At 40.1% G+C, this 27,284-nt stretch overlaps 1 protein-coding gene across 5 annotated transcripts in view; it reads left to right on the forward strand.

Annotated features, from left to right (window-relative positions):
- Nucleotides 1–5,885: 5,885 nt before the first annotated feature.
- ADGRG6 (adhesion G protein-coupled receptor G6) overlaps nucleotides 5,886–27,284 on the forward strand; it is a 116,763-nt gene continuing 95,364 nt past the window's right edge. For 3 of the 5 annotated variants that reach the window (XM_049800934.1, XM_049800938.1, XM_049800939.1), the window contains exons 1-2: nucleotides 5,886–6,044; nucleotides 12,210–12,310. In XM_049800934.1, coding sequence (XP_049656891.1) covers nucleotides 6,043–6,044; nucleotides 12,210–12,310 — 103 coding nt within the window. In that variant the 5' untranslated portion in view covers nucleotides 5,886–6,042. Of the gene's footprint in view, nucleotides 6,045–6,757; nucleotides 7,057–12,209; nucleotides 12,311–27,284 lie in introns of those variants that run through there. The other 2 variants (XM_049800935.1, XM_049800936.1) reach the window with 2 other exon arrangements.

A 27,284-nucleotide genomic window follows, 5' to 3' on the forward strand; every position in this document is an offset into this window, starting at 1 on the left:
GCTCTGTCGGACATGGGGGAAGCTTCCAGCAGCTTCTCACAGAAGCCACCCCTGTAATCCCTCCCACTACCAAAACCTAGCCACACAAACCCAATACAAGTATTTATTCTCATTCCAGCCAAGTATTTATTCATTCATGAGAGGGTAGTACGCAGATCCCAGTTGGAAAAGGTTATCTCAGTTCTGTACAAAAAATATATGTGTGTTTCCTCCCAATATTAATGCTCTGGGGGAGACCCTAGCTATCAGTGTTGCCTTCTTTAAATAGCTCTAATTGAAAAGGTGGGGGAGTTTAGCTGGTGTTGAACTTATCACTGAAATTACTTGCAGCTGCAGAGACATATTTTTAGACAAAAGAATTGGATAGCTTACTGCATTCTACCCTGTTGGCTGGTATCTACTAAGTTCAAAGTATACTTTGCAGAAATGAAGGAGCCTTTTGATAAAGCCCCTATTTTCAGTCCCAGTGATTTTCTGTTTACTGTGCTTCTTCCCCAGTGCTTTGTGTCACACCAAGAATGACTAGCTCTCCCTGCATATCCTCTGATTTTACAAGCTCTTGCTTACCAGATTTATCTTCCTGTTCAAATACCAGACAGCTGCTCAGATCAGGCTGCTGATAATTGTTCATTGCTGATATCAACATCATCCTACAGGTTCTTTATAGCAATAGAGTGCATCACCATGTAATGTGAGAACTGCTTCCGTGTCCATTCATCTAAAGCTGGGAAAAAGTTCTAAAGTTCCTCTTCCCCTTGAGAGAAATTAAAGTTTGGGAAGCCTTTACAAGTGGGCAACCAAGGACATCCAGCATCTTCCCAACCCCACAGATCGGAAATGTGTGCAAGAACACCAGTGGCAGCATGCTCCAGCGGGCTAAGGTTTAGGATCCTCTGAGTGCTTGATCAAGAGTAAGGAGTTGAAATGGGCTCCAAAAAAAAGACAGTGATTAAAAACCTGAAATGTTTTATGAAAACCATCCATATTTGCTGCCCAGTCTGTCTCTTGCTTTGCTTGATTTACAGAATTTTATGGAGTGCAATGTGTGCAGGCACTGTATATGCCATGCTCTCAGCACTTCATCAAACACATTTCATCTGGCACAAAGCACAGCATTTTAGCCATTGGTAACCTCCCTGACAGGAAATATTTCATAACCTAAGTTTTATGCACATGAAAGCACACAGAGAAAGTACCAATGAGGCAAACGTATGAGCGTATGTTAGCCCCTGAACTTCTGCACATGCATTGTAAAAATATGTTGGAGTTACAATTCACTTTATGCTTGTTTTCAGGAGACAAAAAATTAAATTCAAGAACATATATGTTAGTGCAATCATTTATAGGCAGTATCACCAATTACTAACTTTAGTCAATATAGTCCTTCCAATTCCCTTGCGTCCCATGTCCCTGGAGTCCCATGCTTGCTTGGTACTTCGTTAGGCATAGAAACTGTGTGCCATTTCCCCCTAACTACTGGGTCAGCAGCCTCTAAGAAACCCAGCATTTGGCCATCCCTGTCCAGCATGTACATGAAACCATTACATTAAGGACCACAGTGAAAACTGACTTGCCGCATCTTCAGTCTTTTAATAATGGGAACCAGCCCTGTCTGGATGGCATGTTAAATCTGACGCGAAAACATCTCTCCGGAAAAAAGAACTGAACAGAGAAAAAGACCTGCCTGATCCTATTCTCACCTCATCCACATCTGAAACAGAAAGGTAAGGCTCTTAATCTCTCAAATAAAGGAAAATAAGGAAAGAGGAGCTGTTTAGAGACCTTCTGGCGGACTCAGTAGGAAAGCCAGGGAGTTCAGGCAGATTGTCCTCTGGTCTGGGAAACATGGCTTCTGCTGTGACCCAGCGAGGGGCAAACAAGGCTGACCGGGACAGGGAAGTCTGGGAGCTGAGTAAGTAGTCTTCAGAGAGAGACAAGACCCTCAAAAAGGAAGAGCTGCAGGACTATAAATATTACTTTATGTAAAAGCATAATGAAACAGAGTCCTTGTCTGCGATATCTCAACAGTCTGAAGTAATTCTTGAATTACAAGTATTGGGAGCAGCAGTTCACATCAACTCTGCTGCTTTGCCTTTTAGATCAACGCCCAGACTTTGATCCTCAAAACCAGCTTCTGTGAGCTCACCTTTGAACTTTCAGACTCAGCTGGGGGTATCTATCAAGTTTTCTCCACGATAGGAGAATGACCAGGCAGAAAGCCAGGAATGGTTGTAGAGTGCAAAGCCAATTTATTTCTTTTTTTTTGCCCTTGGACTTTTTGAGAATGCATATGATCTTGAATTTTTTTCATAAGTTTATAGCATTGCACAATTTATTTTAAGCTTCCTTTTTATTGTTGGGCATTAAGTGTTTTCTCTTTTGCACCATTACAGGCAATACAGCTTCAGTATTTGCACTTCTTTGGAATATAAACACAGGTTTTCCTAAATGTAATTGATACAATAAAGAGGAAAGTTTCAAAACAAAAGTTCTGAGAAAAATCATGTTTCTCAAATGTTACAGTGAAGTATCCAGACATAAAATATATCATATTATTTCATGAAACGTTCTTTAACATTCCTATAAAATGTTTTCAGAGGTCCACGCAATGTTGCACAAAATGTAAGGAAACCATCCTAACTGTAAGTTTAAAAAAAATATATGAATAAAGCCATAAAAATTGGGACCTATAAAATTCATACAAAATATTTCACTAATCACCTCAGAATATTCATGAAACACTCTGGAATATTCATAGAATATGCTACCTCTGTACCTAGCAATATTCAGACACCATTGCTTGTAGTATAATAAAAATAAGCATAAAGCGACATTGCCGCTACAGACACAGTAAGAAAAGAATAAAAAAGATCCGCTTGCTTTTCTGTTGGTGTCACTTACTAGGTGTCCACATAAAGAACCTGTCACTGGTTGATTATAGCACTGTTTCCCCAACTTTGGTAATTTTTTTTCCTCTAACTGATATTGTGCAAAACACAGCCTGCAATGTTAACCTGAGACAGGTGTTACAAAGTAGCTTGCAGTCTCTCACTCTTGAGACAGAGACCTTAAAATCACTGTAATCTACACACACAAACTCTCGCTCTTGCTAAGCAGCAGCACGACACATATCTGAGAGCAGGCTTCCACAGCTCTGACAGTAGTAGTAGATTAATTCTCTCAAAATTACAAAAGGGACGTTAACACCATTCATGTCCATATTGGTTTTGAAAGCAAATATTCCTTTTTTTCTTTACATGTAAGTGTGTAAGTTTACAAGGCACTCCCGGTGCCTTGAACCTTTCAGTATCATCGCATGTTAACGTGGATTAACATATCATGATGATTAACCACATTACGGAAGTTAGTAAGAAATATCTATGTCTGTTAAAGAGATCATTGCCCTTACAAAGAATTTGTTTCAACAATGATGTTAGGCCAAATAATTGATCCTAAAAATGTCTTCTTCAGAAAAGCAGCCCCTCTCTGACTGCCCGCCCCATGCCAAGTTGTTTCACTAGTGATTAAAGGCGGATGTAGCACAGTGAGCTGCTGCCAGATAAAGATGGGCATTTTCTCATGAGCAGCTAGGCTGCTCTTTGCTGCTCTGCAGCTCTGCAACAGTTTCTAGCAACGTGCTACTTCATCATCCAGAAAATCTGCACTGCACATTATCCCCACTAGACACCAGGCAGTGTTCAGTTTGGGGATGCACAAGTGGCAGTGCTCCTGCTGTGAAGAGGAAAGCAGATTGATGACTGAGAAAGTATATGACAGCAAATTCAGAACAGGAGAATTAACCAAGAAACAGCTCAACAAAAGCATGACAGGAGAAAAATCCCATGATTTCCTTTTCTTCCTTTTTTTCTTTGCTTGACTCCCAGGTTCTGGAATTGCAGTCACCTCTAATGCCTTCCAAGTAGGGAAGGAAGATGTAAGTTTCCAACATAGCCAGCAGATACGCACTGCATGCGTATCACTAATCTCTGCATGAGCAGCAGATTGACTTCCTGTGTACACCACACACACAGTGGGCCCGATATGCCTAGGGGATATTGAGCTTAATCTTCAATTGATCTGCACATGTACAGCGAGTCCAGTGCATTCTAGATGCACGAACTTTGCTGGGCATGTGAGGTAAATGCAATCTGCGTGTGTACAATAAACCCAGGCAGCGAGAACTTGTAGGTTTATTGCCCAAGCACAAGCTGACCGTACATAATAGAATAAGTCTTATGTGCATTGATACATTGGACTCATTGCAAACGCAATATAAAGTTGATCTATGCAGACTTTATGCAGAAATAAGAGCAGATTGCTACAGAAAGCGGTAGGGCAGTTGACTGCAAGTCTTGGAGGAAAGCTGACATGTCCCACGTCCCTGTGTCTCCCACAGTCCCCTGGGGGCACCCCCTGTGTGACGCCAGACCCCGAAGCAGGGCGGAAAGCGGTGCAATACCTGCTCACAGTACAGAGCTCGTCACGCAGAGAAAGGGCTGACCGTGAACATAAGTCGTCCGTACGGCCTCCGAGTTGCAGCTGGCCAAACCTCGCCCCAGCAGTTCCTGCGCCCGTGTTCAGTGGAGGAAGTTAAATGAAAGCAAGCCTACTGCTTATTGGTTTTGAAGACAGATAATAAAAATTGACCAGAGTGAGAGAATGTTAATGTTCAGTATAAAGTTCATGAAAAATTTAGTGGTGTTTTCTTTATCTTTTTTAAATAGGAATTCCGTTTGCTTTTAACTGCCATTGCATGCCGATAACTTCATCGAATGATTCACTATGCCAAGTCCTCTCTTCCCCCATCCCTCCTAATCCTGCCAGCCCAGATCCAAGGAGTACTGTGAAAATTTTGGACTTCTTTTGTGGCCTTGTGTTTTGCCGTGTTTCCCTTGCTATCATTTCAGTGTTTTCCTACCTCACTGTAGTGTAGCACCACATTCTACAGATTCTAATTGAACAGAGCAACTCAGGATCGTTAGCAAACGGTGCAAACTGCCATCCTCCAAAAATGCTACCCAGAAGTGAGGTGTGGGCCGGCGCTGTATGTGCGAGCGGCATACAGCCTTGTGTGCTTCAGAAAATGGGTCAGAGGCGCGTCACCTCCACCTACCTATCTTCTATCCCAAGTGTAGCGCGCCGCGTGCATCAGAGAAGAATGGCACACTGGAAGTGCTTTGGGGTCTGTGTCGGCAGCCCTGGGACGCAGCGCGGTGGCTTCTTTCCCCGAGGCGTGCAGGCAGGCCTGTGTGTGCTGTGTGCCCAGGAGGTTGTGACCACCAAGGGTAGCGTCCCCGGTGTGAGATCTCCTCAGAAGTGGCCTGTGTCCTTTGGGAGTGGCTTTGGGCCTGTGGCTACCGTCTCCTGGGGGGGGGTGTAAACGTGCTGGGGGACTGCGAACCCCCGGGCTAGCCCCTAACCAGCGGGCCGGGGCGCTGCGTGGCTGTGTCCGCCTGAAGGGCGGCACGGGGTGCCGCCCGGGGAGCCCCCCTCCCGCGGGTCGCAGGCGGCGGGATGCCGGTAGCCTCCCTTCTCCCCCGAGCGGCGCGCCGGTCCCGTGGAGCGGGCCCCCGGAGGAGAGCGCGGGGGCCCCCGGTGGCGGCGGCGGCGGCTCGGCAGATCCCCGGTTGGCGGGGGGGCGGGGATGGGGCCAGCCCGCCGGGCCGCGCCGGAGCTGCCACCTGAGCCCTCCTCGGCGCGGCGGGCGCGGGTGACCGGCGGGCGGGGCGGCCCCTGAGCTCCGCGGGGGCGGCTTCCCTCGGCTGCGAAGTTCCCCCGACTTGTGCCGAGAGAGGCAGGTCCCGGTGGCGGGGCGGGGGGCGGGGGGGTTGGCGGCGGGCATCGCGGCGGCGGAGGAGGAGCGGATCGGCGCGGCCCCGGCCGCCGCGGGCGGCGTGTGCGGGGGCGGGCGTGGACGAGAGGTGGGCGAGCAGCGATGACCTTTGCGAGGAGCCCGCGCGGGAGCGGGCCAGAGGCAGAGCGAGCGGCAGCGGGGGAGGATGGTTGCTGAGACCCGGAGGAGAGCCGCCCCGTAATGTCACCATGTAAGTCTTTTCTCCGGGCTCCGGGGCGAGGGCTGCGGCTTGCCGCTCGGGGAGCGCGGATAGTCCCCCCGGGCTCCTTCGTGGGGCGAGAAACCACGGCGAGATAGGCAGGGCTTCCCCCCCCCCCCCCCCCCCCCCCCCCCCCCGTAGTAGGTGATGAGTAACGTCGGGTTTGAGCCGTGCAGATAGGTAGGGCTGAAGGAATGGGGAAACGAGAGAGTTTCACGTCGGGAGCTCAGAGGGCAGGGCAGGCAGGGATCTGCCCCGTCCGGGCTCCGGGTCCGCCGGCGGCTGCCCTGCAGGGTGCCGGGCGGCCGCTGCCTTTCTGCGAGCACGGTAATCCCGTCCTTAGGAGTGCGCCGGTGAGTTTCCCCGTGCTTGGAGGCAAGTAGCGAAACCCTCGGCCCCGCTTGCCGCCGCCCGCCGCTCCGAACGCCGGTGCCCCGGCACCCGCCCGGCCCGGCCTCTCAGCTCGGGGCCGGGGCCGGGGCCGCGGTCGCTCCCGTCGAGGAGCGCCGTCCGCCACAGGCACCGTTGCCAGACCTCCAGGTGCGGTGCCAGCACAAGTAGGGGAAAAAGGAGGGGGGGGGGGGAGGCGGGCGGGCTCCATAAAACCTTCCCAGCCCCACCGCTCCTCCCTGCAGCGCACAGCGGAGAGGAGGCAGCGCGGGCTCCGCCGCCGTCGGGGGGCGAGGGGCGGGCGGGTCGGTGGCCCTCCTTCCTTCCCTCCTTCCTTCCTTCATTCCTTCCTTCCCTCCTTCCTTCCTTCCCTCCTTCCTTCCTTCCTTCCTTCCTTCCTTCCTTCCTTCCTTCCTTCCTTCCTTCCTTCCTTCCCTCCTTCTCTTCCCTCCCGTCCGTCCGTCCGCACGCCGCCCTGCCCCGGGCGTGCCACTGCCGTGGCCTCCGGGCGCCTTCCCCGGTATGTTTTACCTTTGCCGACAGGCTCTTACCGAAGGTAAGGCAAGGTGCTAAAATTTGGGATTAGGAGTTTCGGTGGTGCGTCCACAGCCAGGTGAGAGAGGGGACCTGTGGCTGGACAGAAGGGACTCAGTGCAAGGGGAAAAGGGTAGAGGTTTTCTAACAGTGGGCGGTGGAGTTGGGGCAGAAATGAGAAGAAGTTCCTGAAGACCTCGCCTTGCAGTGCTACAAAGTTGCAAGCAGCCAGCAGATTAGTTGCCTGCAACTGGGAAAAGTTTATTTGGAAAGGAAAGCCGAGGGACTTCAGACGGATCTGATGCAGCTGGCGCTCTTTAAATTAAAAGGCAGTGTCTCATTTTTTTTTCATCTCTTTCGATGAGTGTGAGGGTGCTTTCAAGGTTGACTGTAAGAAGAAGTAGGAACAAGTAATGCTTAACAAAATGAAAGTTTTAAGTGGCTTTGTGTAATTAATCTTTCAAGACATTCAGGTACTATAGTTTAAAGCAAGGGTTTCAAAGTTAAAATCGACCTCTCTTAACCTGCAGGAACTAAACTGTGAGTTGTAATCACCTTTCACTTGTTGCAGTTCCACTTAAGAGTGATTAAGCTCAAAATCTTTTTGTTTACGACCTATATGAGGAAAAAAAATGTGAAACTGATGTTATCTTTCTTTTAATTTTAAAGTGTCAGCAACATTTTTCCTTAATAGCTTGAGACACGTCAAAGACCAAAGAAAGTCATGTCAGTCTGCCTGAGGCAGAATTCACATCCTACCCCAGGGAACTTTGCTGAAGCTTTGAAGGAGGAAGATGGTGTATTTGAATATGTATTGCATGTTTTGGGGCCATACAGTATACAAATGAAATGCTCCAGGATTATTCACATCTTGTGTATATTTTCTTGCAGAGCTGTATACTCCCAAAAGGTGATGATGTTGTGTTAGCTAGTTGCTGGCATGTGGAGGAAAAGGTTTAGTAGTTAGATGTAGCAAGAATCCCACTAATTTAATCTTGAACTATGTCAAGTTACTATCCATTTATGGTTTAGATAAATTACATGTCTACTTTGCTCTTCTGGAATGAATGGTGAATAAGCTCATTGTCTCCCTATGTTATAGGAAATGAAAGTAGCTGTGGACTGGACTGTATTGAATTGGTAGCTAGAGTGCATAGCTGGTCATGTCACACAGTGTCTACAATGGAATAATACAAGTCCATAGAAAAATTAGTAGTGCTTCTATCAGACTCCATAGAAGATCACTTTGTAATTTTTCTAAGAGGGATGGCTGTTGTGAGACTATATCCAACTGTAATGGATGTACTCCTACCATAGGTGTCCTAATAGTCCCCAAATATATTGGGTAAAATATTGGTTTGGTTCTGTGTTTGACAATCTATAATAGTTTGTTCAGAGCTTCTAGCATGTTACCAGCCGGGGACAGAACAGGGCTTTTTCATATAAACTGAAACAAAATAGAGAAGAAAACCCACTATGAACAGGGTTCAGCAATTTTAATGTATTCGGGGTTGAAGACTGAAATAATCTGTATATGTTCTGAGATCTTTGTTACGGACTGCTTTGCTTATTTAAACTCTTGGTGTGTTTTAGTACATTGCTGTACTGATGTCCATTCTCTGTGCTATTGATGAATGTTAAATGACAGAACACATCCTTTTAATACTATTTAAAATAGGAACACAAGACCGAAGGGGTCTCTTTGGCCATCAAGTCAGTGCTGTTGTGGCAGGGGAACATATCATCCCTTAATAAGCTGTAAGATAGCCCAGAACTGTTTGCTAATTTTTCTGTTTAATTATTCATATGCTGTTTGGATTAATTTCTAGATGTTAATTAACACTAATAATCAAGAAAATGAACCCTAAAATAAATATAAACATGGTGGGTATTAACAGGTGAATAATATCTGCGACTAAGTTGTTGAGTTGCTTTTTTTAATGCCTGGGAAGTACTTATCAGTTTCTCTGGCTCCTTTTTGTAATTGTCTGCCAGTTGGGATGTCACATTATAAAAATACCAGGGATGGATTTTGTTATAAAAGAAGCCTTTTTGTTGGCAATGTGTTAGCTGAATTCCATCCCTGAAAACTTCTTGTGTGAACAGGAGTGTTACACACCTCACAGTGTAGGGCTGTGAGCAGTCAGGTTTCTGGATTTTGGCTTTTTGTCTATGCCAGATCTCAAGAACATGTAAATAACAGGTTTCCTCATTCATTTATAGCACAGCTTATTCTTTGTAACATAGATCTTCAAAAGAAACAGATCTGACTCATGGTGCATGCATTAGTGGAGTGTTTTGGTAGTGTGCTGCTTCTGTGGGCATTCTTGAGTTTGATAAACCTTTCTTTCTTGTCAACTGACATGATGTGGTGTAAAGAAAATTGTTTTGTCCTTCAGCAGGAGAGAATGTAAGTGGAGGAGACAGGTTTGCTATTTTGTATGTATTTATTTTGGTGGAGAATTGTAATTTTTTTTATAGTCATTGTATAATCATCTAGCTTTTTTTCTCTGGGGAAAAATCTTTATAGTTACTCCTTTCTGCCTTGTTCTTTTGTTTCTCGAAATGCATTCCTTGCATCACTTTGCATGTATTTATGCTCTGTTCTCTTGTTGATTATCCACGTTCTTGAAATCTTTCTTGACTTGTGCTTTTTACAAGAGTGAGGATGAGGAAACAGACTGTAAACTAACACCATGGAGTACTGGCTTGTAAGTGTTACCGCAATGCAAGTAAACATCAACAAATAGAAACTGACCAAATTAAATAGCTCTCTCAGACTAATGCAGAATCTCAGATTCTTTAAGAAGGGCACTAAAGGCAATATGACTGCGTAGATTCACTCCAGACCTAGGCAGCAGACACTTGTCATGTTATTTTCCTTGAGTATCTCATAAGTCGTGTCTTGGATTCACCACCTACTCAATGAGCAAAAACTTCAGCTGACTTCACACAGACATCAAAAGTGGTGATTGCTGTAACACACAGAAAATGTATCAATACGATGAAAACCAGCACAGATTTCTTCTGAATTAATAAATAATTTTTTGTGACTGTTTCCTAGTCTGATAACTTTAACTGTGCTTGCTCAAAACAAACCAAAACGCAGTAATGCAACCACTTCTACAGGTCTGCATTGGTAGATTATGCAGCAGGCTGGCACGTAGGCCACCAGTAGCTGCAAATAATTTCTTCTGTAGAAACAGCAATATTCTTCTGTATCTCTGGTATGTCACACTGTTATCCTTAACATTTCCATTTCACCACTCTGTGAGTATATATGCATGCTGTATGTGTTTGCATGTACATATAGCTCTTTTCATGTCTTAAAATGACTTCTGTTCAAAGCCAATTTTCTAAATTAATATTAAGGGTACTGTGGATTTATGAATTATATACATTGAACACTAACTGTTCGCAAACCTCAGCATTCTGTTGTCTGAGATTTTAATAGGGATTTTGGGGTCATTAAGTTGAAGGACAATAATTCTATTGTTTGATAATCTGGTTATTTTGTGTGTCTGGCTTCATCAAAGAGATTCTTGTATTTCAGAGCCCAGTGTTTTCTGTGCTTGTCTTCAACACTTGTTAAGTTTGACTTTACAATATCTCTGAAAAATAAATCGGCTTCAAATTCCTAATTTGATAGAACTACCCATAAAGAACTGGACTTCTTTTGTAATCATACACTTGTGCTATGTAACACTGCACTGAAGGGAAAGCTGACTGATTGCAGCAGTCTGTTGAAGTGCCATTTACCTGGGCCCATTGGCATCTAGCCCACAGGAGTGGTTTGATGAACTGCTACTTTTAAAACTGAAACGTTAGTTGTTCCTTTACAATGGTTTATCTTGCTGCATTAAGTTTGGCTTGTCTAGATTACAGAACTCCACTTTGGGAAGAAATGGAAGCTGATACTGGGAAAAGATTTACATTTGCTCTCAGGTTTCACTGGCAGTTTCACAACAATGTCTGTGGAGCAGAAGGAAGACTATTTTCCCAAGTTTAAGAAAATTAATTTTTCTTGCCACTGAGTATGAACTCTGTACCTTCTTTCACTTATCTCTTTCACGTTTTCATCCTGATAAATCATACTGGTGGCTATTCCAAATACCTTTCTTTTTTCTGTATTTAATATGCATTAACCTGGAAGACATTTGTGTTCATCATCGTTTCTTCATGACTATTCATTTGCGGTGGTTCTTCACATACTGTTTCTGGGAATAGACTTTTGAAATATTTTTGGGATTCTGTTAGAGATTTTCTCCCAGTATAAGTAGATAATATCTTAATGAACAAAAGCCAGTTATCATCACCAAATAGGAGGGGAAGGAGTTGGTCAAAAGAATACATGTGTTTCTTTACTTGTTGCTTGCTTTTGCTTGTTGCTAACTTGTTGAATAAAATGAGACAGGAATGCAATGGAGCACCATTCATTTTGGATACGTGGTTAAATGTCTGACCAAATTTATTAAGACCCTTTCTTGTTTCCTCTTCTGCTCACCATGGAGGAAACATACTCGTTTAGCCATTAAATGTCCTGTACACTTCAAGGCAAAGGAAACTTTAACTTCAAGCTATAACTGATAAAGATTTTTATGTAATTGCATTTGTTTTATTAAATAATAAAAATGTCCCTGACTTCACTGGAAGCACAGATGAGCCCCTAGATTTTGGCAAGGAAAGTTTCAGGATTTTCATTAAAGTTGCCAGCAGAAAATATTGTAGCTATCAAAATATTAGCACTGAAAAATATGGAAAGGCTGGTTAAGGGCTGAGGCAAATTCTCACCTACCTTCTTTATATAGTTAGTAACAAATATGTATTTATATATACATTTAAACAGCATAAATGTATTTGTAAATTATGTAAATAGGTAAAGTAAAACTTTGCAATCTCCAAAAAAAAAAATACACCTTAACTCTTTCAGACTGTCACCATATGGGCTGCTTGTTTCTTTCACTGAAATACCACCCACACCTATCTGCTTAGAAGCCCAGCACTGACAAGTCTTCCACTTTGTTGTCCATTAAGAACAAGACAACATCATTTCTGACCATTTTTAGTAAGCATAGAGACTTCTGTCTCTGTTTAAGGAACACTAGGGCCATCCATAAATTTCAAGTGCTACTTTATTTACTGCTAGTTATTAGTTTGACTAACAACAGTATTTTCTCATTTTCTTGGCTGCTTGTAAAGCTCCCTGAATTCCTGCTCCTTTTTTTTCCACAGGATGTCTCATGTAAGTGAAATGTGGTGCTATCACTGGAAATGGAAGCTGCAGCACTGCCTCTGCTTGTTTACCACATATATTATATACATGCAGCAAGCAGGTAAGTCAGCAAATTATCTTCTTGCTTAAATAAAAGGCCTAGGAGCCAAAGGTTTGATGACTTAGGATTATGCTTACATATGACTGAATTATATACAGTATAACATTTTGGTGAAAGCCATGCATTGTAATTATTAGTTGTGATTTGCTAGGTTGGGTCATATTTTCTGCTACTGCTGAATTTTCTTTTTTTTTTTTAATCATTTTGCTGTTATTTTTTTCTTTGTTCTTTGAATTCTGTCATTTTGCCCTTCCTTTGCTTTTACCTTGTTAGTATTTACCTCTCTCTTGAATTTCTTCTGGTTGTTGGAATACTGCGACTAATCACGTAGTTCTCCCATTTTCCACAACACCGTTTGTGCCTGTAGATTATGTATTCCCTTCACTCTAGTTCAAATCTGTAAAATACCTGTAGTGTACTTATTATTTGTAAACACTTTTATGATTCAAATAATAGAAACATTCCTCAGCAAGCTATATGTACATAGGATAATCATACACTGTAAAGAACAATCAGTTTAAACTTAACATCATCTTGGTCTGTAGTGATACTTGAGTACAGAGTAATGTAACACATTCTGTTTTCATTAAACATATGAATGAGAGATTTCATTTACTAAATGTCTTTTCCTAACCACTAGAGTGCAAAATATTTTAGGAGCTCCAGATGCTTTACTGGAAAAAAAACTCTGGAGTTTATTCTGGAGCATATGAAAATTTTGGAGCAGCTTGTAGTGCTCAGCTAATTCCATATCAGATGGGTAGTTTTGCTGTTACAGACTTGCCATTGGAAAAAGGATGGTTTATATATAGAAAGAGTTTCTAGTTTCTTTGGTGGTTTTTTCTTCTCTAACTAAAAAGTGCAGGTTGGTTTTTTTTAAACCCGTACTTTTTATTTAGAGAAAAAACAATGCAGTAGCACCTTCCAGCTTCATGTCGCTTTAATAGGTGTTTTCCATTTCCGTTAAATTGTGTAGCCAGAAGTGTCCTTAGGAACCAGCTCTCACTCGTGGCTCTGTTGGCTGATGGCCTTTTTCTCCCTGCGTTCCTGGGCCATATGTGATCCTGGGCCGTGCAGTTCTAATTTACAGCTGCTCTGGGCTGTTACCTGGTGACTAGAATATTAAGACCATTAGTCTTTGCTAATTCCTCTTGATAAAAGTTTAGTTATTGAAAGTACAGGTGACACAGCAAGAGTAAGTCCCATGAGCCAGAAGGTCCTAGCCAGTATGCCGTGAGGACAGAGAAAGCCAACTACAAGCTCACCTGTGCATTCAGCTAATCACAGCATGGCGTTGCTGCCTGTGCTGGCACTGAACAAGTAGGTGGGTCAAAAGCCCTATGCCAAACTCCAGGATATACTTCTGCAAAATCATATAAGCCCCTGGCTAACTACTTCAGCAATGAAGTGGTTGGTGCCATTGGATTGGTAAAAGCAGTGAAAGTGTTCTAGATAATTCCATATCCTCTATTATAGTTACTGTCTGTGCTCTTTTCTCAGGCATTGATTTGGCATATAGGATACTCAGAACCAGGTCTCTGATGGAAACCAGAGCAGATACCTGAACCTGAGTCTTTTACGTTTCAAGTGTGTGCCCCTGGGGGCTTTTTCTTTCTTGCTTTGACTGGAAATGATTTGAAATCTTCAAAACTTTCAATAAACAAAAAAAGACATTTCCCTATCTGCCTGAACGATGAGTAGATAAATAAGGTACACTGGAAACACCCAGGCTCAATAGACAAATGTTTGCTGTTCAACAGTGAAAGAGATCATAGATAGTCTGCTGTTAATATTCGACTGAAATGAAAATGAGACATTTAGCTTTACAGCCACCTGTCATTTGGCAGTAGTTGCCTGTAGACCCTCGGGATTCATCATTCTTTTTATGTTGATGTAAAAGCATAGGTTATGCTGCAAAATGGAGTTTTTTCATCTGTTCTTTTTAATAGGGCAAGGCAGACAAGGCAGGAAATACTGCTGCTCCTGCATTTTTTATACTGTCTTCTTAAAAGGTATTGGTCACTTTGGCTGTGGATTCATATGGTATCCCTAATCTCTCCGGCAGCTTAAGCTTTACTGAAGTTACAGTAGAAATATCATAAAACCTGACATTCATCCAGCTTCAATAGTGAGCTATAAGGTTAGAAAGCTATTGGGGCTTATTAAGCTTTGCCTAGAGGAGGTTACATACAAGCAAGGGATTAAGATCTTCAGGTACAGATTTCATGTATTATTTAAAGGGCTATTCATAAGGGTAAAAATATCAGTCATGCTGTGACATGGAAAAAATGCAGAAGTAATAATTTTATAGTTTAACTTGAGAAGAACTACAGGACTTGGCCTGTTTTCAGAAACAGAACTTGGGACAAGGATTACACAGCAGAAAATTTAGAACAGGAGTGGTATGGTCTGTGAAAAGAATGTTTAGCCACAAATTGATTAGTAAGGTACTGACAAGCAGCAAGGTGCAGCAATGGAGTGTAATCCCAAAATATAGGTCTGATACCTCAGAGGCATCAATGGATAGACTCTGACACTTAAAACAGAAAGACAGAAAGAAATTATAAAAATAGAGAATAATTATAAGAATATAACATGTACTTTAGTTAAAATCTCAGCAGCTGTAACTGTTTTGGCATACTGGCTTCAGCTCATGTGTTGTAACATGGGGTGAAGTTACTGAGCAGCTCAGTAAACAGCTTGACAGCTTTCCATTCCTGTCTGGGGTAGACATCCCTGATGGCCTTGAGTGAGTCATTTAGCTGTGCCTTAGTTTCCCTGCCTATAACGATGAGTGTATGTCTTGCCTCCCTTGTAAACAGCTTGCCTATCTTCCAGTGAAAGGACTTTATAGAAGCTGAGGTGTTAAAATGGTGCTGGTTTAAACAGAATTAGTTAAATCTGCTTTTATCTGAGATTCAGACAGTCCTAACTTTTTGTTTGTATGTACATTTTGTTGGTTTCAGAGAGCCCAAAAGAGAACAAAAAGTAAACAGAGTTCTGGAAAACATAACTACTGAGGGCAGACAGAAGGAATTAAGATTTTTTGGTCTAGAGTAGGCAGAAGGGGGATTGCATAAGAACTGAGACTATTTAAAGAGATAGCTGCAGTGGGAAGGGATAGACTGATCTTTCTGGGCAGTTGAAAGGGCAGAAAGAATTGGCTTAAATTACAGCAAGATAAATGAGGGGAGGACATCTCATCGAAAGGTATAGATAGCAGTGGAATAGATTGCCAAGGAAGACTAGAGAATCTCGATCCTTGGGAATGTATAGAAATATCTGCCAGAAATGGTTTAAATATATAGTCCGCTTTCCTTGGCTCTGAGAAATATATTAGATGATTTCCAAAATTCCCTAATTTCTCTAGTGCTTCCTTAATCTTCACCCTGTAGAAACTATTTTGGCTCAAAATCTGGGAAATTAGGGGATCCATTGGACATTGCACTTCTCAGAATGACAAAATTGCGTTGACATTTGTCCTGTTGCAATGGCCTCATTTTTATCTGACATAAGGAAGCAGCAGTTCAGTATGGAAAGTAAAAATCAGTTGCTTCAGGTGTGTGTAACCTCACAAGAAGTGTTCAGTTTAGTCTCCCCTTACTTTTTGGCCTTTCTGCTCTCATAGCAAAATGTCTAATGTTTCAATACTGTACTGTCTCTTGGTTTTGACTGTGCTATCTATGGTAACCCAAAAGCAGAACTGGAGATTTTTTGGTGACCTTAAAAGCAGATTCCAGTTTGCATGATTACTTTTCAAACCAGTTTTCAAGTGTCTTGTCAGTACTGTACTACTAAGGTTTTGAACACTTGCACATTTTGAGATTGCAACATCCTCGTAAGAGTTTTTACCTTTTTCTGTCATCAACAGATACATAATTACATAAGAGTCAATAGCTGTTTTAAATTTTGACTACCATGCAACCATATTTAATTTTATTCAGGATGTGGAAAATATTTATTTTAACAAAGCCATGAGTGCATCTACAATTCTTATTACACTATTGCTGCATTATGTGCCATACTGCTGTTATTACAGAATTACTATGACTGTAGCTAATGCCAGAGTGAGCAATTGTCCTTTTGTTCATCCATCAGTAAAGTGCATTGGTGTCTGTAGCCAAGTTTCCATGTCCTCAAAGGGCTTTAATCAATCCCCACTGAGCTCACTGAAGAGTAAGTTTCAATTCTATTACAGTTCCTGAAATTTTAATTTCTTTTTTTTTAGTGGTGATTCAAAGCAAAAATTTGTGCTGTTTTTAATTCATCAAGAGAGGTGAGAAACAAGATTAAAGCTGAAAACAGGTCCTTCACCCACATGGCTGATAATGGTCTGCAATATAGGATCATCTCTGTCCGTCATGCTTCTTAATTGGGCGTGAGTAGATAAAGGAGGGATTAAAGTCCTCCCTTGTTTATGGGAGAGTTTCAGAGTGACCCTGTGGGCTCAGGAGCCTAGTAAGAGATGGGAAGGGAGTATGGAGGGAAGTATTGCTAACGCCACCCACGCTAGCAGGCAAGGGTTAGTCACATTGCTGTCTGTGGAAATGGATTGGGTTTTATCTTAAACGGCCCAGGTCAGGAAGTGTGTTTTTTCACCAGAGATCTGAAATTGCCTACCCTAGACAAGGGCCAAAGATCCTATCGCCATGAAAATAATTAAATGGTTGTCAGCACATTCCCTTATCTTCCTCTCTCTTACCATGTGCACAGCAAGAACCAAAGTGCCAAGGCATTAACCCATCAGTCAGCACAATCCTTGTGTATGGCGGGGAGACGGGGGATGATTTTATAACATTATTACTGGTGCTTTGTGAAACTTCTCCCATGGCATGCCCAGGGTGGGAACAGGCGTGCATATAGTGCTGAGAAGGGTAAATGTGACTGAGAGTGCTGTCCCTGACTCAGACGTGGAAATTCACATTTCTGAATATTATGGAAAAACTCAGAAAACCTAAAAAGTTTGAAAAAAGTATTCAGCCTGGCAGTGTCTTTCCTTACATAGGCATACATACATCGTGTGTAACTGAGAGATTAGTCAGAAGGAAGCTGGATATTTAATGAATAGCTCCAAAGTATTTTTATTCTTTCCCCTTTCTCTGTCAGTCATGTTTTATATTTTAATGTAGCTTAAGCAAAACAAATCAAAAGCAATCCTGTATGTTCTGTTTAATATCTAAATTTCTGCTGCCTTGAGGCATGTGTTTAGAATTTCTGTTCATATAAATCTTGCAGAGAAAAAGTTACCAGTTGGCTTTCTTGTATTTCCCTTAGCTGACAGTTCGTTAATGTAAAAGTAAATCACCGTTGGAATGAATTTCACAGGAAGTTGCCTCTTATTACCTCTGTTTACTTTTTAGCTATAGTTTTCTGATGGGGCAGATAATTCTTTTCCCTAAGGTGTTTGGACCTCATTGCATTAACCATAACAATATTGCCTTAAAAGCACAGTGATTTTTTTTTTTTTTCCCCCCTTCCTCTTCCTCTGATATGCACCTGTAGCCAAACCCAAATGGAATATCATGAAACATCACAGGAATTCAAAGCTCACTAGGACCTCATCTTACAGGGTCTCTACACTCCTTTATTAGAAGATAGACTAAATAATGTACCTTTTTCTAAGAATATACCTTTTCTAAGAATATACCAATATACCTTTAAAGAAAGAATATACCTTTCACTGAAGGTCCTTTCTTTATGAATCATAGATTTTAGAATCCATTTATAATTTACTTTTGCCTCATTTTTTCTCTTTACTGTTAAAAATTAAAAACATAGCCAATGACATTTTGTCACTTTGTCAATGTTTTCTATGAAAACAGACAATACAAGTATCTAGCACAGTGGTATATGCAACAATAGCCCCCAAATTACTTTGGCCAACTGGACTGTGCTTTACAAAAGGCTGCCTCTGATAGAGGTTATTATGAAAAGAAATTCATTCTTTATGGTGTTTGTCAGTTGCTCTCAATAAAGTGAGTGAATATTTTAGAAGAAAATGAGTTTCTGTCTCATTAAAAGACTTTTAAGTCTTTGTGAATGTCACTTTTCTTCTCTTGTGGATTATTAATATGAGAAATGTTGCATCATGAAGTGAAGGTCTTAACTAGGAAGAGAACAGTTTTCCAGATAAAAGTTCCTTACATACAAGTCTAGCAATTATGTGACGTGTTTTAATATGTATTACAATTAATACTGAGTAATTAAAATAGTTGATTTCAGATACTTTTGGACCTTTTAGAAGTGAGTGATTACCACTGTAAAGTCAGCACTTGTCAATTAATAAGAAGGGCTGATCTTGCAGATTTTGGATGCATATTGTTATGTCCATGATTGTTTTGCTAGAATATTGGATTTGCTTAATTAATGGATTGCTTAAGTGATTTGCATAAGGTGTAACATATAATGTTCACTAGATCAAGGGCTCAGTTATCACTGTCTGATAATTGAAATGTTAAAATTTGCATTTTTATTAAAACTACAGACAGAGATGTCTGAGACAGATATATGTACTCCATGTATTATGTATAGACAATTCTAAAATGAAGAAAAACATATATGACTTTCATTTTACAAGAATTTGAAAAAAAATGAAGTGAAGGAATTTAAGCTACAGTTTAGTAAGGTTCTAAGAAATAAGAACACCCACCCTGAAAATTACATTCCTTGTTAAGATTGTGTATAGAAATACCTCTGGTTAAATAATTCACCTGTACTGTTTCAGAATTTCTTCCTCTCATCATGGAAGAGAAAAATCTCTCTCCCATGAGAGGAAAAGAAAGTATTTCAACTATAGACTGTAAACATTTTCTACAGAGTTAACTAAAATATTAGTGTAATAATGATAAGTTACATCAGAGAAGTACATCCCTTACTGTGATACATTGAACCAAAACTACTTTTCCTGCCCTAAATGTGATTATATAGGCACTCATATCAATGGAAGGCAGGGCTTCCAGAAATACCTCTTGTTTTGTCTGAATTCCATGCTCACTGGTCTGCTCAGTTCCTGTAAATGACAGACTAAGCTCTAACTCTTGCTGCACTACAGGAAAATTAAGTGCATAATTCATAGTTAGAGTTCTGCTTATGTAGTCTGGCCTCCAGGTATCATTCACACTAATTCATTTTATTTGCCTTCTCTTGAAGAATCAAGCCACTTTCTACTCTAGACCCAACTCCAGTCATAATTTTTTGGTACCACTATGAACTTGTGCTCCTTTTTTCTCATCTTTCATGTTGTCATTTTTACCCTCTTGTGTGGGATAGCAGCGGCTTGAGCAGTACGTTGACTGTTTTCAGTTTGTTAGTTGGAAACAATTTTGCTAATTGTCCTCAAGATTTCAGCCCCCAAACATGCTCACCAGTTCCCATTCTGTGAATTTTCCCTTCAGTAATTTCTGAACATCTTTTCTGTTATTTACTGGTTTGTCCAATTTCCACTTAGCAAATAATCACTTTTGACAAAAGAGGCCACCACAGTTGTAGCTCAGATTGTTTAATACTCCAAAACTACAGCTATATCAATTAAGATGTAAGATACTTAATATACTATAGAAGTGTTAGCATGGCTTATTTTCAAAGAATATATTTTTTTTAGAGTTCTTGTAGACTGAAAAAGTGTGTGTTGGAAAATATTTTGCTCTTTTAAAGAGTGACAGAAGGTTTGTTCCCATTCTTGAAACCACTTTTTTTCTGGATATCCCCAAAGTAGTTCAACTGTCTTCCAGTACGTTGTAAAACAACTGCTTTTATCAGGGATAAATATCTGCAGGAGTTAGCTCTTGCAGAACACAGGGTAGATCCATGAAAAGATCGTCACACAGCTAACCTAGTTTTTGAAAGAATACAATGTGATCAGAGTTTTTCCAATTCCAGCTTTTTCCCTTATGAATATGCTTCTTAATGAGTGTCAGACAGAAAACTGCAACTCCCTATCTTGAACAGAGTTTGGTTTGTTCAGATGCATGCTTGGGCTTCTCATAGCTCTTCTCTTTAAGAGCTGTGCAGTGACAAATCCATACTATGAAGCTGAAGTAATTTTTTTTTTTTTTTTCCCCAGAATTCCTTTTTAGGTGGAGAAAAAGACCTCATGGTTGAAGTTATCACAGAGGCATTTGTACAAGTCCCAGTCCTCAGTGATTTTTGTTTTGTGGCATGGGGAGTGAGGGGAAGTGTGGTTTTGTGTTAGGTGTTTTCTTCCTTATTGTCTTGAATTTACAGGAAAGACCTGTAAGCGGGTTTAAATTTTAAATCTTTTACTGTTTGTTTTTTTCTTCTAATTCTGTGTCGAAATATTTTCCAATTCCAAATTATGTTATTCATGTATCATACTGAACTTTACAGATACTGGAACTATACAGGGGATGCTGAAAGCGCCTTGCCTGCTGAGTCGTTAAACATATGCAAAGGAACACCAATATTGTGTCTTTTGTACTGAAATCTAAAATAACTAGGGTATGGGTGTCCACCTATGCAAGATTTTGAATAACAAATCACCCAAATAGTGTTCAACTTGTCTTGGATTTTAACTTTGCTTTAGAGAATTGTTATATTTCAAGAAATCATATCTGTAATATACATACAAAAATAAAAGGGTGAAATGCTGGTATTGAACAAAGGCATTATTCATACAATGAGTTAGAAGTTGTGGGGTGTTTAAAAAGCAAAATATTGTTTGATAGAAATATTTAAAGGAAGTGTAACTATAAAAACAATGAGTCCCCTCCCTTCCATGTGGAAGCCTGGTACATCACATGTGTTGTGTGCATCAGCTGCTCTGGTTACACTTTATTATGTAACCAGTTTATAAAATGTAGAATTTTTGCTTTGACCTGTTAGATTTTGGCAATATATTGCTTCTGTGATGTCTGGTATTTTGATCTTATTTTGATTGGATATGCTTCTGCTAAAATCTTGCCACTGGAACTGGCAAAGACATTGTCTAGCAACAATATTACCAGTCAGGGCTTCCCTCTGTCTCTGCATATGGGGAATTACTCTTCTGTCAAGCGATTGTTTCACTGCAATACAAATGAATTGCATTTAAGCCTTCCACGTTCCCAGAAGGGTCTCAGTGGAAGTCAAAATCGTAGAAGTAGCATTGGTATAATAATAAATTTCTCTCTCTGGTGGCACATGGCAATTGGAAGATAGTACTGACAATTAAAGATGCAAACGTGTCTCTATATACACTCCCTCCCTCTAATAAAATCTGTGCATATTTTGCACATGTGGGTAATACTAAATGAGTGGTTTCTAAATCCATTGCCAAACACTAGTAACTTAGAAGTTACCTGCAAATAACACGTCTGGCTTAGTCAGTTGTCTTTAATTGTGAGTGGTTTTCTTCCCCCTGTTGTCAGCAGTGTTGATGGACATGATACAAGTACTCTCTTTCAGACAACTCCTGTAGTTTCTGACTCCTTTGACCACTACGCTCAGGAAAAAATACCTGAGGTTGTTCTATATTGTTTATAGCATACCCAAATTGAGTGACTGGCAATCTAATTATATAATCAATAGCTGAACTCAAGATCTTAGGGAAAAAAATGCCTATTTTCTTGTGCTTGGCTGCATAAATCTTTTCTGAATAGCACATCATCACAATGGAATGTATCAGATACCAGAAACGTAGCTGAGAAGAGTCCAGTTTTTAAAGGTATTGTTTTCAAAACATTTATCTTGCTTTGTCATCTTAATCAGTTTTCTGATGTAATAAATATTCTGAATTTGAAGGAGAAAGTTACAATGTTAATTTTTAAATTTCACCATATTTTCTTACTTCTAAGAAGAATTTATCTTCTTAAATAAAAACTTTGTTTTCAAGAAAGTTATCAAAAATAACTCACTAATAAAGTGATTGAAAAAATAATAAAATAAATTCATAGCAAACATGCCATTTGCTTTTTTCATCCTTAGGAATGGTGAAATTGAGACAGATCTGCTTTAACCTTGAAATAGTTTTGCTCAGCTTTTGGAATAAGATATCAGGACACTCTTCAGTAAATGTTCAGCTATATATAGTCCAGTGGTTCCTCTATTTTAACTGGATTGCATAACATTGATTTTATTTGGTCCCACCAAAGTCAGGGCAAGTGTTACTGCCCCCTTGGATAGGAGCCGAGATACCTCACTGCTGAGCACTTTGGAAAATCCCTCCCCAAATGTCAAATTAGAAACTATTTGAAAGTTGGTGTCTTGGCCAAACAATGCTGTTATGTCAGAGGAAGCCAAAGTTCTGCCCCATGCCTTTAAAAGATTTAACTTACATGGTGCTGCAGCACTGCTGTTCAGTACTCGGAAAGCAAAAAGGCTTAAAGAATGAAAGAAGAGTTGCTGTGTACACTTGGCAGCAATTATATGTTGTAACTTGTGGGTTTTGTCTGCAGACTACTGTGATCTCATGCAGTAATGCTTGAAATGGAAGAGGGTTTTGTACTCTGCTTTTTGACTGTGTGATCCCCATGTCATGTGAATCCTGACTTGGTACTTAAGAATTGACTTGAGCTCCAGCAAAAAACGCAAATGCAAAACTCTCCTGGAAGGACTGATACTGAAAGACATTTTCTTCCAGCACTGTTCATGCTTTATGCAAGGGACAGTACCAACCATTTGGAGGAGTTTGGAGCACCTCAGATTCCCAGTGATTCAGTGGGAAACGAGCATTCTCAGGACTCCCAAAAACTGAGCTGAGAAGAAGACAGCATTTTTGCTGTCTCACCTTCTTTTCAGTCAGGTTTTCTGCATCCACCTGGGGATTGTTCAGTAACTGGCACAGCCAGTTAAAATATTGTTAAGAATCCAGACATCCACTCTAGTTTCTACCTACCCATCCATCCATTATCTGCCTGGTTTTTAATCTTAACACACAGAGGAAAGGTTTCTTTTTCTTCTTTAAATGGATTGCTTTTGATTATAGTGGCATGAAAGATTTTTTTGAGCTTTCCTCATGTCCTACTGTAGAGTGTGTTTCCAGTGAGAAGACAGCTCAGCCTTGCCAGAGTTTTAATCTTCACGGTGAGGTCTGCAATGGTTCTTATCTTAATCAGCCACTGTGTTTATTCACTTGAAATATGTGAAAATCTGAAGAAACATCTTCTATTAGCAGGGATCAAGCCAAACTACAAAAAAAAAAAAAAAATAAAATCTGGTCTTTTAGCAGTTCACGGTATTTCCACATTAGATTTCTATTAGCTCTCCTTCGCAGAATTCATTGTAAGAAATAATAAAATGGCAGCAAAATGGAAAATAATCTTGCATATTTTAAAAACAAAAAAAGGTCTTAAACTAGAATCTAGTTGTCAAAACATGAACCTTGTGACTCACAAACATAAATTACTTAATAACAGTTGGTGAAAATTAAAGGAAACTTTTTTTTTCCTTTCCAAGAAGCTATTCTGTGGTACTTGCAATTTGTTCTTTATAGTTTGTTGTAATTTAATTGTCTTCATGTTTGTAGTTCACTTTTTTATATTGGCCCTCACAATAGTTCTCATAAACAGTTTCCATTAGTCCTTTTACATCATTCCTCATAAAACTTATGGTCTTGCAGTGTAAACTTAGAAGTATGTATACAAATACTGTTGGTAACAAATATCATGATAATCAAATGCTATGCAAGTCAACTTTGTATGGCCAAGGTAGTCTATACATTCAAGAACGAGTTACCTGAAATGCAAGGAGATAATCCACACCATTAGATACGACTGTTGGGCTATGCTTACCAATTCGTCAACAATTATGAAAAACACTGAAGGTCAATATGCCCACTCTAAACACTGATCTAGTGAGTATGTTCCCATATGACCTTGCTTGGGGTTATGGTGTACATTACACATACAGAGTTTTCAGTAAGATTAACAATTCATCTGCTATGTTTTTAAAGTATAATGCAAATCCATGAGGGTTGCCCCCTTAAAGTTATAATATAAATGTCAAATAGTAATAATGGTGGTATTTTATTATTTTTCTCCATGTAGCATGATCTTTCATAAGTAAACTAAAACTAGTTAGCATCATCATAGCTCACTGGTGATATATTGTCTGGATGTAGGATCAGACATTACCCTGTGCTTGTGTATTGCCATAAATAAAATTACTTGACTTGTTCTTTGGCACTACTTTAAAAATGCAATTAATATAAATTATATGTGATAAAAATGATTGACAAAAATGTCTATAAAACATCATATGCTTATGATGCAACTTAAACTTTAATACAGGAAAATGTTGAGCTAAACTTTTAGAACAGTTTAAGGACAAATATGCATACAGAAACCTGTTACTGTGTATATTTGGATTGTGCAGGTGGATCTCTAGTACTGTCTGTGAGCACTGAGAGATTTATAAGTCCGGCCTAATAGCACAGAGCCTTTGTCCACACTTTAAGTAAATTATGTTCTTGAGTATGGGCTGCTTTGGTCATGGAAAAATACATATGTATGAGACTTGAATAAATAATGTTTTTGATTGTGAGCACCTTTTTATCAGCAGCAATATGAGAGGTTGGAGTGAATATCCAGGCTCCCAATTACATACGGATGTTGCCACTTCCCTGTAAAAAACCACAGTATGTTTATTTCTGAAATTTCACATTCTATTAAATGTCTCTTACTTGTCTGTTACTGCTTTAAAGTAACACAACCCTTCATTCCTACTAATTCTGACAGAGTAAAACATCTGCTTTTTTTACTTTCTAGTAATTTCCTGTCTCATGTGGAGGTGAGGAAAAGATTAGGATTCAGCTAGTGAACTGGAATAGAGAATGATAATCTAGAATCAGCCCTTGCTACTTTGGTTGAAATGTCACACACCTGTGTGGTGAAAATAAAGGCATAAACCAGTGGGGTAGGTTTCCTTTGATTGTCACACAATGGTGGTTTTCAAAGTTTGACTTATTTTAAATGACAGAATAAAGCTTTAGGAAGAAAATATTATAAAGAAAATACTAAGGTTGGAAAGCTGGCAATTCAATAATTTGGAAATAACAGAATTGAAGAATTCAGGTTGGCTATAGAATTTTCCATTTTCACATCCACCATGATGATGCAGGTTTTAATTACAGTCACCTCCTTTTTGTCATTGGCATCCAGATTTGTACAGAGCAGATGTGCTATGAGGCTGAAAGCAAACATGGTTTTTAAGGCCTTTGCTGAGTATGTGGCCAGAGGTAGAATATGCACACAAACAAGGCATTGGTTTGCAAGAAGATCTCATGGCTAGGGTGGTTGAAGGCTGTGCTAGAAAACTGAATGCTGTCTCTGACTCTTGTCTGTTAGGGGTGGCTGAGCAAATGAATTTCATGGCTGTCTTTAATGTGTCTCATTTTCTGTGCCTAATTTAAAGCTATAGAGTGATTTGCATCTATAATTGCAGTTGAAGTGAATAGGAACCGTGTTTGACTATATTAACCTCTATATAAATCTGCAAATCATGAATAAGTTAGGTCTTGTGTGTCTGAAATTTAGACACCTAACATCAGAGGATTCTTTCCATCTTGGTATTCACCAACTACTCTTCTATAAAATGAATTTAAGAACACTTCTTCCCTCACAGTCATATAGTAAGTTTTTAATTAATAACTGTTGGAGAAACATTCAGATGTTATACTAATGAACACCATAGAAGAGCTCACGAGGAAATTAGTGATTCTGTCTCAGGAGAGGACTGGAATTGCTGCAAGGCTGAGGGTCACACATTGAAGAACAGAGGTAAAGCAGGATACTGAAAAGTTGCTTATTCCATGGGATTTGTCCTTCCTGTGCACTGAGTGAGGTCCTGCAAAAACGGTAGTGTGTGATTATGTAATTGAACATTTTTTTCAATTATTTATGCACAAAGGCCAAAGAAAGGTTAACTCTGGCATTTCCTAACTTGAATAGTCCTCAATTGTGCCATTCTAAAGGTGTCTGCATGTTTCTGGGAGGGGTTTATAATGTTGGTATGTGTGTGTATATGCAGATAAAAATATAATTACTGTTAGAGATGCTTACTCAGGATTTTTATTTAACCCATATGCAGAGCAGAAAGTCCTGTTAACAAAATGTTATTTGGTAATTTTTCTTGTTTCATTCTTTCTCACTTAATCAGGATGTTCTCCACCATATTTTTGAGACAGTTTAAGGAAGCTGAGATTGACAGTGATTGGAGTAATCAAGCCACTTCACTATGAAGCAATTTGCTTAAGAGTAGAAGAACTTCCCTTTTAATTTAATTATTTATTGTGGCCTTTGAATGACCCAGCAGTTAGAACAATAGCAACCTGGTTCTGTACGACCTATGTAACACCAAAACATAGTATGTCATAATGAAAAAGAAAAAAGAAACAGAGAGGTATTCTGTTGTAGTGCTTCCTACATGCTGCTACCACTTGTAGATTCTCTCCGCACCCCTCTCCCTTTCAATTTTTTTTATTCCATCCATAACTTCAAGGGGATTTCTGGTTACACATTTGAAATATATCCTTTTTCCGTCTTCTCCAATGTTCTTTCCAGGGCAATACTGTGCATGGGGGTTTTGTTTTGGTGGGGGGAGTGGGTGGGGTTTTTTTTAAGGCACTGTAATTCTTACTTTATTGATGATTGATTTGTGTCATCCTGTTGGAAAAAAAACCCAAAACACTTTGCAATTGGAACAGAGGATTCAATGTTACACTTGGCAAAAGAAAGACAAGAAAATACCTATCTAGAGATGTTAATGCTTCTACTTCTGCAGTGTTATTTTTTGGAGGAGCACTGGGGGAATGTTGGAGTCTGGATGAGTAGATCCTGTGTGGACTGAGGTTTGAAAGAAGGCGGCATTTTGCTAGGAAGTGGGGTTCTCTGAAACAGATAAAATCTTTCTGTGTAACTGAAGGAATGGCAGGGTGCCCAGAGCTTTGTGGAAAGATGCCAACTTCATCAGCAATAAATAAAATAAGTAAATAAATAAATACATTTAGTCAAGGGTAGGATACCTTTGATGTGAAGATCTT

This window comes from Accipiter gentilis, chromosome 5 (genome assembly GCF_929443795.1).
Source record: "Accipiter gentilis chromosome 5, bAccGen1.1, whole genome shotgun sequence".
NCBI lineage: Eukaryota > Metazoa > Chordata > Aves > Accipitriformes > Accipitridae > Astur > Astur gentilis.